General features: G+C 39.7%; 2 protein-coding genes across 2 annotated transcripts in view; one reads left to right on the top strand and one right to left on the bottom strand.

The window, feature by feature from the left end:
- Positions 1-572, top strand: part of GATB (glutamyl-tRNA amidotransferase subunit B) — a 60,024-nt gene extending 59,452 nt beyond the window's left edge. Inside the window, exon 13 of the mRNA XM_065405230.1 lies at positions 10-572. Within this exon, the coding sequence (XP_065261302.1) occupies positions 10-138 (129 nt within the window). The 3' untranslated portion in view covers positions 139-572. The remainder of the gene's footprint in view (positions 1-9) is intronic.
- A 9,683-nt stretch (positions 573-10,255) lies between these two features.
- Positions 10,256-15,096, bottom strand: part of FHIP1A (FHF complex subunit HOOK interacting protein 1A) — a 52,814-nt gene continuing 47,973 nt past the window's right edge. Inside the window, exons 10-11 of the mRNA XM_065405548.1 lie at positions 14,711-14,849; positions 10,256-10,506 (exon numbers count right to left, since the gene is read on the bottom strand). Coding sequence (XP_065261620.1) covers positions 10,256-10,506; positions 14,711-14,849 — 390 coding nt within the window. The remainder of the gene's footprint in view (positions 10,507-14,710; positions 14,850-15,096) is intronic.

Here is a 15,096-nt window from a genome sequence, read left to right as displayed (position 1 = left end):
GTTTTCAAGGTTATGGAGATAAAGAAGGGAAACCAAAAAGTTCTGAATAAACTGATTGGACTGGTTCAGAGAACAACAAGAGGGCGAGTAGATCCTGTGCTGGTGAAACAAATATTAGAGAAGAGGCTGTCACAGTAACTTTCAGAGCAACTTGCACAGGTCCCTACAGAGGGAATGACTGGACATTCCCTGGACTTTGTACAGTTCAATTCCAGCCTGAGCTAGAAAAAGATACTGTGTAGTCTCAGCATGGAACAGAATTATTATTCCCTTTTGGTGGTTATTCAGGTAGTATCTTGTTATACAGTCTTCCTTGAATGCTTCACCCTCTGTCAGGACAAAAGAAAAGATATTCAGTGCAAATGAATAGCAGAAGCTAGTATTGAGTGCTGTTCACTTTTCCTGTAGCTGGTTTTGCACACATGAGAAAGGTAAGTGATTCAATACATTACTGTTTGTCTGAATACTCTAGAACTTGTATCAGATGTATGTTGTGATTCAATATTGCCAGGTAGCAATGTTTTTCTGAAGGAATAGAAATTTACGCATTTTAGAGTGTGAAATGTAATGATGTGAACAGGTCACACCACCTACTCGCTCTACCAAACACCCAGTGGCTGCTCAGCCACTGCTGGCCACGCCCCCCACCTGTTAGGAGGGGGAAGTAGTTCCTCAGTGCTATCACTCCTCCCTTGCCTCTGCCAGAGGGAGGGAAAGGACAAGAGACTGCCCAGCTGCCTTTCCTTCCTTCAAGCGATGATCTATCCTAAACCCAATCTCCCCCCGCTCCCCAGTGGCTAAATAGGCCCCTAAAACCAACTAAGGCAGCTGAAGCCCAGGCAGTCCTGTGCATTATGGAAAAATCCTGCTACTTCAAGAGCCTGTGCTATATGCAAATCTATAATAAATACTTGATAGGGCTGTGGACTGTGGTTTCTGGAGTTCAGAAGCCTCTTTTGATGCTGCTAAATAATCCCTTCTAAAAACCACAATTATCCTCAAGCTCAAAGATACTTCTGAAGGGTGGAATGCATGCACAGACCATACTAAGCTCTTAGGCACAGGTTTTTAAAGCTATTTACATGCTGCAGTGCTCAGTTTTGCAATGCCTAACTGATTTAGGCACTTAGTAGCCTAAATCCCATTGACAGTCAATGGGATTTTGACTCCGATGCCTAAATTCTTTTTGAAAATGAGATTTGGGCTCTTAAATACCTTTAAAAATCCGGGCTTAATTCAGCGAGGATGTAGCCCAGGCCTCTTCTGTGGAATCTAGCTATCCTCTTCAAGTTATGGAATTGCTAGTTCAGCCCTGCTCACTGGTACTTCATTCTTTGATTATCAGTGCTACTGTCTTTGACAGGGAAACATCTGAACAAACAAGCTCACAGTTTAAGCAGAAAAGAGGCAAAATGCAGGAGTTTTCAAATATATTTATTGAATAAAACGTGTACCCATTGTTCACATAAAAATAAGTTAGTTAAAAGGTTGTGCAACTGACAAAAAGCATTAACGTTAGGTTGCCTCTTTTGTCTGAAAAGGATAAGATTTACTCTGAATTTTGCAATGACAGACGTTGACCTTTTAAAAAATTGTGCATTTAAACTGACATTCAAACAAAGGCTTTACTATCATTTTGTCACATCTGAGCAAAACCACCATTTTATCTTTTACTTAGTGGCACCTGTTTTGTTCCATGATGACTTTGTTCAGAGTGCTAAGTTTCAATCAATTTTACAAAACACATCCAGATAATAAATGGTTATGACACAAACCTCAATATACACTGAACTTTGAATTTGTTAGATTAATGCTCTGCCCTTAACTCCTGCCATTGTCGGAGGAAACAAAAGGCACAAGACTGTGAATTATGGACTGAGCATCTGCATAAAGTTTGAATTTTATGGGTCCATGTGTTTTAAGCCTATTCTTTACCTTTACAAACAAACAAAACAACCCTACCTTTTCCAGAAGGTTTTGTCCTCTTGTATTAATGCTTTTTGTTGTGCAGCTTTGGAGTGGGATGTGTGTTACACTTACCCCCTTACCTGAGAGAGAGTAGTAACTGCACTATACTTAAAATAGAAGGATCTCAGATACCATAGCAAGACTACTGTTGGTAAATATCTTTAATGGTTACCTGTTTTCAAAGCCATTTTGTTCTAGGCAATTACGTAATAGGGTAGAAAATAGCCTGTAATAATTCATGGACAAGTTCTATGAATATACAGCATTAGATCTTTAAGTTTAAAATAGCAATTACTATAACTCTCAACCTACTTTCAACGTTACCTGCCACACATACAATTGAGAACAAGGAAGGCAGCACATAAACTAGAAGTGGATAATTGTAACAAACTCTTCCCTTGTATTAGAAGCAGACAGAAGGACACAGGTTAAAAATCTTCAACCATATTATGACGAAGTAAATATTCACCCACGAAAGCTTATGCTCCAATACGTCTGTTAGTCTATAAGGTGCCACAGGACTCTGTCACTTTTTACAGATCCAGACTAACACGGCTACCCCTCTGATACTTGAAACCATATTATGGACTCCTCACTTGCTGAATTTTTAAACCAACATTTTGCATAGGAACAAAATCTATTTTCAGGATGTTTCTTGACTGACAATCAAAAAGGCTAAGCTTTTTGAATCAGATCTTAATGTGTATGAAGTCCTTTGCATGCGCATTAAGGTGCTGGCTATCGTGTCTAAAGCAGTGTTAGCCGGGATGGAGGGGAGCTTAAGCTTCGACATGGCTGGCTACCATGGCTTCAAACATGTTATCCTGTTTGAGTGTTAAGTGCTTTTTGTTCACTTTCAGCTAACTTGATTGAGCTATCCTGCCTACACCCCAGCCTTTGTGCCCCTCTGAGCAGAACATAAAACATCCAGTTAAAAACAGCTAGAATGATTCTCCTGCTCCCTACCAAAAAGCTCAGGGCAAAGTCTAAACTCCCCAAAAGTTTGTTCCCCACAGAGAGACAACTCCGCCACATGCTCAAGGAGTTAATCAACTATCGGACAAATATGAAACATAGGATGGGTGTTGTGGGGTGACGGTGCAGAGACTGTCTATGGAGTGAGCAATGTAGGGGGGCTGTCACAAGGCTTGTACAAAGGACAAAAACTAGGTCTTCCTTGAATTAAGGCTCAAGCTCTGCCCTTAACTCAGGTGTCAGTTTGCTACTGAAGCCCTCACTGAGCTGCTGCTTAGATGCCTGATGTGCTCCAACTGTTAGGCAGGGTAAGTTACAGACAGTTTCATCCAGATCCTCAGTGTTAATTTAGTACACAGCCTGTGTGAGAGAATTTCCTTTGGCCCTTCAGCTTACAGAGAGAAATTTCGCCAATGTATAAAAGTTGACACCATACACTGTCATCATAATCTCATCCAAATGGACAGAGAGGTAGTTAAACATGTGGGCTCTTACCAGATAGAGTGTAAAAGCTTTTGGCAGGGGGCATTGATTATACGTGTGTAGCAGCAGTTATCCTGCATTTGGGGTTTGGAGGGAGAAACTGACAAAATATTTTTTCTGGCATTGTGGGAGTAATGAGGAAAGACAACCTTTAGCTATCAGCCCTGGCTGCAAAGTTTCACAGCAGAGTTTAATTTGATCCATGTTATAGAGGTGTCTGATGGAAACTTTCATACAGGTTAGGTATTCTACTTGTGAACATTAATGTAATTTGAACCCTTTCCCAGGACATTAAGTAGTTGCTGTGATATCATTCTAGTGTAATCTTATTTCTGTGCTGAGCAGCCCTTTGTAATATACAGACTTTCACAGTCACTAACTGCAGCAGCAGCCTCTCATAGACTTATGGCCTTTGGTGTGTGCTGTATGTGTAAAGTGGAATCTCACTCTTGAACAAATACCCTCCTTCATTTTTTGTTTAAAGCTATAATCTCAGGGTGCTCAAGAAAGAAGACAGAGCAGCACATCAAAACTTTTGCCCTTCGCTGTATCTCCCTTGCATTGCTATTTTCATATGATTGACAGGAAGTTCATAACATTCTACTTCAAGAGAAAACCAAGTTACAGCAGCAAGCAGGTCACAATTGATCTTTTCAGATATAGCATGGATCTGGTTGGCTGTACATTTTAAATGCCCAAGGTATAATTGTATTGTTAATGTTAGAAGTGAAGCAATATATATCAAAGCCACAGGTCCAGGTAAGCTGCACTGGATTCACCTTTGCCTCCCTACTCCTATGGCTAGTTGAGGGCTGATTTGGGCCCTGGTACAACAGCCTCAGGATAACTTCAAGTTGCACTTGGAAGGAGCTAAGGATTACTGAAGCAGCCCTCCCCTCTTCTCTTGTTGATGTCCTGGGGAAGTGGTTAGGAAGCAAAGAGTGGCCCTATACCAGCTAGGGATTCCCAGCTAAACCGTGAAGCTGATTTTTTTTCTACCTGCTTTTTGAAACCCAAGTAGCACAAAAAAGGTAGAACAGGGCCAGAATGCAGGCAAAGTGTTCAACAGATTTTTTTAAAAAAAAGGCAGCTCTCTATCCCTATAATTGTGGGTTCAAATCACTGTCCTTGCAGACAGTAGCCTGATTCTGTCACGTTGGTGGAGAGTGGGGTATGCAATATTAAAGAAAAGGAAAGCAAGTTTGAATGAGCAATATGCTGGTGCAGGCTCCCAGCAGGACTTTGCTAAAATTCTGCCACCAAACTCGACAGGAAGGCTGAAGGTTCAAGCATCTCTAAATTTGAGGGCCAGAAACTTCTATGTGCGAATCTTTGCTTTAATTTAATTTAATCACAATACTCTGAGCTGGAGCTTTAAGGAAAACTAACTATTGCTGGAGTTGGTAAACTGAATGTCACTCTCACTGTTAACAGAGAGTTGTGTCCAGCAGCGATACGGCCTCTTGGCTCAAGCTGGAGCACTGAATGCTGAGACTTCAGTCTCTAAAGGCCACATCTTTCCATTAGAGAGGAGCTGGCATTCGGTGTGGGTGCTAGTCAAGCTGACAGAGTAGCATTTAGACAAAGTTTGATTAGACCTAGGTTTAACCCAGCTACATTATTTTTTGGCCTAGATCCACTTGGTTATTTTTAAGCAAATTGCAATAAAATATTAGTGATATCAAAAACACAAGTATACATGGGCACTTTAACTTTGGCAAAGAAAATTATTTTGTTCAGAAACGCAGCCTTTGCACAAAAGTTCTATAAAGGGTTTTAGGCCTTAATCCAGCTGCCACACAAACTGTTATAATCAATGAATAAAAAGATTTGCTCAGTAAGCAGTAATGACTTCCCAGCAGCCCTTAGAGGCCAGAGGATCAAAAACTCAATTAAAGTGCATATGTACTTGACACAGTAATACTCCTATTCATAAATGTCTTCAACCAGTATACAATAACAAAACAAAAAATATACTAGATCACATTTGGAAAAGCAGGACCTCCCTCAAAGAAAGTTATTAATCTGAGCTTTTGTAGCTAAATTAAATAGGCACCATAGCAATCTTAGGGTTTTGTGATGGCACCTATCACCACATTACTTGAAATCCAAAAACACAGTAACAAGGGGTAATTTTTACCCTCCCTTCTATATATTTACAGTAATGGTCCTTGAAACAGGGCCACTATATGACTTTTTTTCTGCTTGTGACAAACAAGAGTAATACAAATTTCAGGTCTGTCTGTATTTCACACTGAAGTGAGTACCACACTGCCAGCCTGTGTTGTTTTAATTGATGTCATCTTCTATCTAATGTGTTTCTATTGCTAAAGCCCAAAAGGTGCAACCAAGGACATCTTGTAATGACCTAAATCAAATTTAGACAGTGACAGCATGACACTACTGTATTGTGCCAGAACTAGCATGGGTAAAAGTGCTACATTACTTGCAATTGTAGCTGAGGTCTAAATATTACAAATGTAAGAATTGCAGCCTTCATAAAAACTGTAGGCATGATATAGTAATTTCAGTCAGTACAGCACAGTAAATTGCTTATTAAATCAAGCTGCCCTCAAAGAGGAACTATGTTATAATCAATGTATAAAAGAAGATTTGCACAGTAAGCAGTAATGACTTCGTAGCTCTGGCTACAATTCAAAGTAATACAGTAAAAGGCGTGACATCATTTAACTGCACCAAATAAGACTGCTCTTTTTTTCCTCTCTCATCCTAGAGATTTTTTTTTTTAAAATGCTTGTGAAAGGTGCTGAATTGACAACACTGGAGAATGAAGTCCTCTGTTTATCCAGAGGCATGCCAGCACAGGCAATGGCAGTGCACGCTTCAGCCTTGTAATGGAAGACCTACCGCTAGTAGTAGAAGGGCAGCTTGAACGTAAACCCTCATTCTGTGCTGAACATGCCAGTTGTGTCCCTAGGGAGTGGAGAGAAAGCTCTCTCACTGCACATACACCAAGGAGCTGTCAAAGCCTTTTAGCCACCATTGCCCAGGTTGGAACTGGTGAAATCTAGGTGTAAGTGTGTTATTACCTACCCACCTTTTCCCCCCTGAAAACCTGTGTCTTTACCCAAGTTTTAAAAACAAACCAGTTCTGTTAAATGGATCAATCTTACCTGTCTGTCCTTAACACACAAAGATTATCCAACTAGGTAGCATTCACCAAACAGGCATAACGACACTAAGTGAATGCATTCCGCTTTCACCACAGGATGTGACAAACCCCGATGAAATATTGAATACTAAAAGCAATTGGTGAACAGCAGATACTTTGAAGGACTGTATCTAAGTGTACTAAAAGAAGGGCAACCTTTTTAATAAAGAAACCAACCCTCCTTGGGTCTGATTTTCCTCATCTCCACCAGTGTAACAGAGATCAGAATCAAGTCTTGATTTCTGTTCCATATCAGTCCAATTTGAAAGAAGCAGCATATTAAACAGCATTCAGATGAAGGACTTCCACAAGAAAGGATTATTAATCTGAGGCTCTGATAATGAAACAACCACCGTTTTCATGCTAAATTACATGTAGTTTGCTCTACACATTGAAGGTAGGAAGAACCAACATCGTAGTTCGTTTTTTCTCAGGATGCTGGAGGTTATGGTTCTGTAGTTCAGCCCACACTGAAACCCTGCCTATGCTAGCTCAGACCAGAAGTCCTATAATGTATATTGAATCTTTATTTGGACAGTTTAGAGTTTGAGTATAAACTGACCAGACTTATATTTGCTATTTCCTTTGTATATCTCAAAAATTGAGGAATCAGTTGCCAAATTTACAAGTCCATAATATGGTCTCTCCTTTTAGATAGGTGACAGACAGTTTTCATTTGTTTAAAGCATACCTTGTGCACATACAGTGGAATGACTTGTCAGTAAGAATTCCTCTGCACACTGTAGGTTTTTTAAAGCTCACTAATGTGGTAGGCTGGAATAACTCCTTTGGAACCATTACAGTTTACTGGGTCAAAACCAGAAAACTTACAGATCTAGTTTGCACAGTCCACATTTTAAGGTCTCCATCTACCTTTGTCTTCAGAACAGACTATTGTAATGAGTAAGCACATTTAAAATGAAACCACTCCTAAACAGTTCACAAAAAAGAGTTAATAGTCTGATTTTAACTTAAAGGCAAGGAAAGGGAGAATTACCAAACAAATTCACCCCATTAACAGTTTAAAAATGTGGATGGTTTCTTGGGAGTAAATCCCCACTTGGTTATGACTCATTGAAGTTTGCTGATTTTAGTATTACATGTATTTAGTCCATTTTAAAGCACACACATCAGCTTCTTGCTAGAAGGTAGTGGCTATGCTTTGATGACATGGGAACAGATTAGATCAGTGCTTAAGGAGTTCAGCAGCCACTGACCCAGCCCGGATTAGGCTGGAGCACTGTGGTAAGTGATGCTTTGCCATCTCTCTCTTCCCCTGAGGGCTAATCTATGAGAGAACAAGGCATGAACCACAGTTCTAAGGTGAGGGGTGTGAGAGTGAAGAACCTACCAGCTGCTAGGAGAAGGAAAGGGACCTGAGGTTGGTGGTTGGCCATGGCTCCAGCAGCAATGGAATCAGTAGAGGAATTCTCTCATTCCTAAATTAAATGAGTTTAAAAAAAAGGCAATCTAATGGGTGGTGAGTAGAGCAGCTGCAAGGAGGCTAGAGGGTGGTTTGGTGGAATTGCATCTGACAGGCAAAGAGTTGCATGGAGCAGAAGCAACAGAAAAGAAAGTGACCTGTGGGCCTGAGCACAAAGGGCTGAGCGGCAGCAGTCAGGGCTGTGAGGGAAGGAAGCTGGTGGTCAGATACCACAGAATTGAGTACATTACAGATACCTAGACAGACAAGTGATGGCAGGTCCAGGGAAGTATTTGCACGTGGCAATCTGTACAGATCTACTTTAGGACTTTTAGTGTCTCCTACAGACAGGACTTAATGTAGTCAGGCACTACGGTACCTCTCCCTGCTATGGATGATGGGTGCACTTTTCAAAGCACCTATGGGTATGTCTACACTGGAATAAAAGACCTGTGGCTGGCCTGGGGCAGCTGACTCAGGCTCGGGCTGTGGGACTAAAAAATGTTGTCTAGACATTCGGGCTCAAACTGGAGCCTGGACTCTGGGACCCTTCCACCCCCCACCCCCCACCCCCACCCCACAGAGCCAGAGCTCAGGCTTAATTTAAAGCCCAAACATCTACACAGCAACTTTGTAAGCCTGCAGCCCAAGCCTCGGCCAGCTGCAAGTGTTTAACTACTATGTAGACATACCCCCCCATGACCAAGGACCAAGTTAATGGGACTTCAGCTCCTAAGTCACTTAGGTACTTTACAAAATTTTACCTGATCTTTCTTTTTATAGGCTTTTCATTTACATTCCCTAAGTGAAGATAACATGTTTGAAATTGGGGAAGTTATAAAATGGGGCTTTTCAGTATTGGGGAATTATAACCAGCAGCATAACAAAAGCTGCTTTAATATCATTCTTACCTCCGGTTTCCAGTGCTTTTGGGTTGTTTTAGTTTCCTCGTAGTAGAAAGGGGAAGCATTAAGGCTTTCATGAACTGAGCCCCCATTCACGTACAGCAAAGTATAGCACTGGAAGCACAATTATGCCACTAAGAGTAAGACGAAATGCAGCGGTGATGCACCAATTCATCATGTTTGGGTTCTTCTAATGAACCTCATTACTCACAGAAGAGAATTTTCTTAAGCAGTTAGTCACTAGCAAACAGTTTTCAGTTATCCCTGTTACTTTTTCCTCTCTAACTACTGTACATTCCTCCCCATTACCCTGAAAGTGCAATATTAGGCAAAGCTAGCACATAACTTAAAAATAAATAACCAGTTTCTCTTTACATGTAGCCATTTTGTTTTTCCTTAACCAAAATGACATTAAAAAAAAAAATTAACACCTTTTCAGAGGCAAGCTGTCCTTTTTCATAAAAAGCAGTACTTAACGGAGTCGCCCTTTTAACACTACTGAAAGATACTGAATACTTTTCTTCAGCTTATCAATAGAAGAACACAAACAAATTTCTTCTACAAATTTGTTAGACCTTGCATAGAAACATTTCGCTTTGTACTTTGTGCAAATCTTACTAAATAAGGCTTGCTTGAGATTTTAGGTAGCACTATAATAATTATCAAAGAATGCTGAGAAACTGCAAGGAAAATTCCAAGCAGTCTGCAGTCTACATCCACTTATACATTTCATTTGACTTCAAAAGACCAACAGCTGAGAGCTGCAGATTTGTATGCAACATAAGGCAATATGGTATGTATTGGGTACAGCACCTGCTTTCAGCTAGTCATGCATTTAGAACACATGAGACCACTTGGATTCACAACCCCAGCCATTGGTAAAGCGAATTTCAGAGGTGGGCCTGTAGACTCCCCTTTTAAAAATAAAGCAAACACCCCCCAACCTCCCCCCAAAATCTTGGCCCTTAACACAGAAGGCTTATTTGACCAATTTTGTGCAGTTTTCGTACATATTTACATATCAGATATTTCTCCCACTGGGCAACCCACTTTTCTAGACCAGAATTGAAAACCGGAGCATTGAGGTAAAGGAAGTTGTGTAGATGCACAACGGAAGAGGGGTACACATAACCCCTCAGGAATATATCCTATTAGTATGTTGCACAGTTGGAAGTCATAAGGCCCAATATAAAGGTAACATGGAATGAGATTTTTTTTCCCAGATCAAGTATTGTCAGGAAGTATCAAAGTAGAACTTTCTTTTGTAAGCAGCTTTGCATTTAAAAATCTGCTAATTCTATTAGGAAAAAAAAATCTGTTAAAATGACACTAATAATAATCGTCAACATCACCCGGTATTTTGTAACCCAGGATGGAATGTTCCTGTGCAAGAGCTGCTAGCTCCTTCAGAAACTCTGGGAAAAGGGCAGCTGCAAGCACGGCATTCCTCACAGGCAAGGGAATGCCAGGAAGAGCCGTTACTCTCTTTGCTCTGTGTCCCAAGAAAGGCTGGAGCAGGGTTTGGGAAGCTTCAGAAAGATTTCTTCCTTTCCCTGTGCTGCTGTTGTGCTGGATGTTCTCTAAATCCAGGAAGAAAAAAAGAATCAGTTTTGACCAGTAAACAAACCTAATTTAAACTGCAAGCTACAGTCCCATGGAATGCATGCTAGAGAATGCATTCACTCCACGACTGGTATCTAATGCAATATTTTTACACACCGTGTGACCCAAAAGAGAATGATCAAGGCTCAGATAGGCATGTGGGGTTATTCCCCACCCTCACGTGCTCCCTTTTTTTCTTTAGCAACCTGGTTGCTGCCAGTGGGAAGAAACAACATGTAAGTGAAGGCAGAGTAATGGAAAGGAACATATATGAAGGTACCATTAAAAAGGGAAATCAGAGTTATTTGCACTTTATGGGTGGAAAACACTTTCCCAAAGTGTAATTTAAAATAATACAGCCTTGCACTAGTCTACTCTCCTGCTTACCTGGCATTAGTATTTATTTTTGTTTTGGACAGACAAGTAAAATATGTTTCCCCATCATCACCCTGGAAAGGCAGGGGAGTGGATTTTGGCCCTGGGCAGGTAAATTTTCATGACAACTCTGCAAAGCTCAAACCCATTATTTAAGAAATACTATTTGAGGTTTCAGTTTTTTCTGCAGCTGTGACCCTCTCTGAGCTTTCTCCATGGAGGCTACCATCTTCCTGTGAACAGGCAGGAAATAAATTTTAAAAATAAATGAGACCACCACACATTCTCCATTATCTAGACACCTATATGGTCTGCTCTCACAGAGCTCGTTCCAGGATTGGGACCAAGATTAGTCTCATTCAAAGTAATACAAAATTTTAAAATGTAGTAAACTAAAAAGGCAGCAGCACTTTAATTTCAACCCATTGCTTCTCATTTCAACCCCAGTTGGAACCACATTTTAATTAAGTGACATTCAATGAAATGGAAAGGCCACAAACTCAAAACGTGTAAGAATTACTTTGTTACATGATAAATAATTAGCCTGTGGAATTCTTGCCCCAAAATGTTATTGAGGTTAAGAGCTTAATAGGATTCAATGTAATTAGTCATTTGTATGACCACTAAGAATGTCCACTGTTATATTAGACAGAATTAAAAAAAAAAGTAAGGTTTAAACCTACATGCTTCAGGGCATAAACTAACCACTACATGATATGGTTAGGAGGAAACTTCCCTTAAAGTATGCGCAGGTTATTCTATAGTTTTCCACTATTAGGTTATTTGCACCTTCCTCTGAAGGATCTGGTGCCAGCCAACTACTGTTAGAGACAGGATATGGGATTAGATGGGCCACTAGTCTGATGCACCATGGCAGTTCCTCTGTTCCATATTTCTCCATCCTTGGTTCCCCTTCCTCAGTTTATGGACGTTAGTGTATATCCTTCCAGTACTTGGATAAAATTTTCATCTCTTAGCAATAATTTGGTAAAGCTATACTTTTTCTAGTTCTAGTTAATCATAACTCTCGCCCTCCAGACTCTTTAGTCACTTGTGTTGTTCTCTGGGTTTCTCCCAACTAGGGCTGGTCGGGAACCAGAATTTCTGTTCTGCAGGAAATCCTAACGTTTTTGAAAAACAAAAAGCAAGCATTTTGAAATTGCCTGCAAAATAAAAATTCAAAAAAGTAGTCTCAATAGCCATCAAAATGTTTTGTTTTGACTTTTATATTATATTAAAACGTGAATTATCTTTTATATACATATTAAATATATTTAATACTTAAATATAATTAAAAGCAAAGAGCCTAAACATTTTTGATTTTTTTCCTATTGAATAATTTCATCCAAATAGACCCATTTCTGCAAAATATTTCATTGAAACTGTATTTTTCAATGGAAATCTGTTCTGTCAAATTTTTCATCCAGTTCTGCTCTCAATTTCCATTTTTCTGGAATTTAGGTGCACAGAACTGTACACAGTATAGAATCTTACAGCATAGAGACTGAAAAGGTCTAATATTCTAGATGTGTTTTTTTTTTTTTTTTTAAACCAGGGACACAGGTAGAGTGTGTGTCACTTATCTGGTTAATAACCTGATGCCTCTACATATGCAATCTCAAATCAAATAGACTTTTCACTTCACCATATACTATTTCAGTATAAGCAGAGATGTAAATTTTCCGTCATTCCTAGAACTCTTACAGCATTATTGCGATCCAAGTATATCCCCTCTCTTGAACACCTATGTTTTGAATTAGTTTTCACCAATGGGATCAGTTTGTTTTTCAATTTTAAATCCTGTAGGAGGTCAACTATATTCAGTAATGCAGGAAGAATCAGGAAAGATTGTGTCTGCAGTTATACATCACTTTCACTTTTTAACTTTAAAAGGGAATCTAGGAGAAAGTTTAGTTCCCTAATACTGGATTTTCATTTTAGCTTCCTGCAATAATCTCAAAGTCCAACCATACTTTATTTGCCAATACTGTAGCAGTTTCAACTTTACATTTCTTAATCAATATAATGATGTGATGTGGTGTGTTGGCGGACTAGGGAGGCAACTTGCCCTAAGAATTACTGTTTGATTGCTGGCAGCGCTAGGATGGCTGAGAGCCAAAACTGCAGATATTTTAGTCTCTAAGCATTAGTCAAGAGGCTCATTCTTTACAGGGGCTGCCACAGGGCAAGAGAAAATGTTACAGGCCAGTGACTGAGCAGCCTCTGCTTCAGGTTCCAGAATAATGACCACAATGAAGGGACTCAGCAAACATTGAAGCCCACAAATATGCTGATGTAAAACAGGAAAATATAAATAAATGCCAAAATCAGAGACTGTTTTATGAAGCAGTTTCACTGGGTTTGAATAGCTACAACAGAGAGCTTTGAAGCATAACACTTATAAGATGAATGAAGTTATGTTAGGAATGCATTATACAAAGATCTTATTGACAGTACCTTAAAAAAAAATTGTAAGACTCTCTCATCTACTGTTCTTGGAACCTGGCTTCTAAACCCCACTGGTCTCTGTGATAAACATCTCATTTACAGCATGCATCTTCCACAGACCAATGCTTCAAGAAGTAGCCTGAGAGAGGCTATGATTTTGCAGAGTATGCATACTGGGAATGTTAGAAGCTGACACCATGCTGATTAGAATTGAGGAAAATTATTAAGTCCCTCAGAAAAAAGCAATTAAATAAGCATTTTTAAAACGTCTCCCTTGCTTCCTACACACCAATGAAAAGCCAAACAAAAAATCTGGTGTAGGGACAGTGGGATACTCATTCCAAATGATTGATAACAATGATTCAATAAATAGCAACAGAACAGGGTTCAAGAGATTCTAACTAGTGCCATGCTATCTCTATGGTTACTATTCTCAGCAGAGCCTATGCATTCCCATCATATGTGAAAGCAAGGTTTTAATGGAAGCTTGGAGCCTAGTGCTGACTACTCAGCAGCAATTCTAGAACCTGGCATCTGAAGTTCTGAACTCGGACTACAATGTGAGGCCCTGACCCCCCATCAGCTGCTGGAGGAATTTTATCATTTAGAAAAGAGAATTCTACATTTTAAATTTATTATCTGACTTACTGTACGAAACATAAATGATTGACAGCCCATTGAAAATAGGTGTAGCACACAGCATGCCTGAGAAGCAGCAGATGCTAGAAAAGTCAGCTGGAGTGGGAACGCTGTGCCCTGGGTTGGCACCAACTCACAGCCACCTTTGATGTGCCCCTCCTAGTACTGCATTTCATTTTCAACTTCTTTCCATTTAAAAGGGCATAATCAAAAATTTCTGGCTCATATTTATCTTCCTTAAAGATATTCTAGTCCAGCCTATAAGGTTTTATCTACTAGAATTCCACAATGAATTTATTTCTGCAACTGCTCTCTCCAAGAATCACCAAAAAAGAGCAGATGCACTGCTCAATATGAGACTAAAAATAAAATGAGGTAGTGCACACATACAACCCCTCCCAATAAACCATGTACTCGGTCAGTATGACAGCAAGTCATGCCAACACCTTATTCTGTTACTCTTTCAGAAATAAGTTTTCATGTGCTAAAATAAAACATTAAGAATTTCCAGATGGGAGACAATTTCAAGGTGCATCCACATATTGTGGCCTAAAAACTTAGGATTGTCCCTTTAAAGTTACAGAGATATAGAAATAGCTTTGGCTGGTGATATGCATAATACCCTCTTCCTGTTTTTAATCTTTCTGTGGGAAATAGGGCAGATAACCAGCAAGTCAGTGTTTTAGATCATATACCACTGTGAAAGTGGTTGATATTTACCTTTGGTTAGTAACTCTGGAGCCACATCAGACATGTCCGCTCGGAAAAGTAAGTACTGCTGGGCCTGTATAAGAAGACCTGAAAAATCTTTTTGGATGGATGCAAACTGCTCGATTTTATTTTTCACAGATGCCAGCACCTGCCAAAATAAGAATGGTAAATTTTTAATACTATCCTTGCAATTATGGCCTGAAACCTCAGTCTCTCTCTTTCCAAATTAGAGAGAGTTACAATTCCAGTTGGGTAGTTAATTTCCAGCTCCTTGCATTGGCACAGTTAAAACATCAAACTAAACAGAGAGGTCCTCAAACAGGTAGGGGAAAGCAAATGCACAGCAACAAACTGAAAAACAGGTAAACAAGGCACTAGAATTATTGGCAAAACTT

Source organism: Emys orbicularis, chromosome 5 (genome assembly GCF_028017835.1).
Source record: "Emys orbicularis isolate rEmyOrb1 chromosome 5, rEmyOrb1.hap1, whole genome shotgun sequence".
In the NCBI taxonomy this organism is placed as follows: Eukaryota; Metazoa; Chordata; order Testudines; family Emydidae; genus Emys; species Emys orbicularis.
Note: the sequence above shows the minus strand (reverse complement) of the source record. Positions and strands in the feature narration are given on the sequence as shown.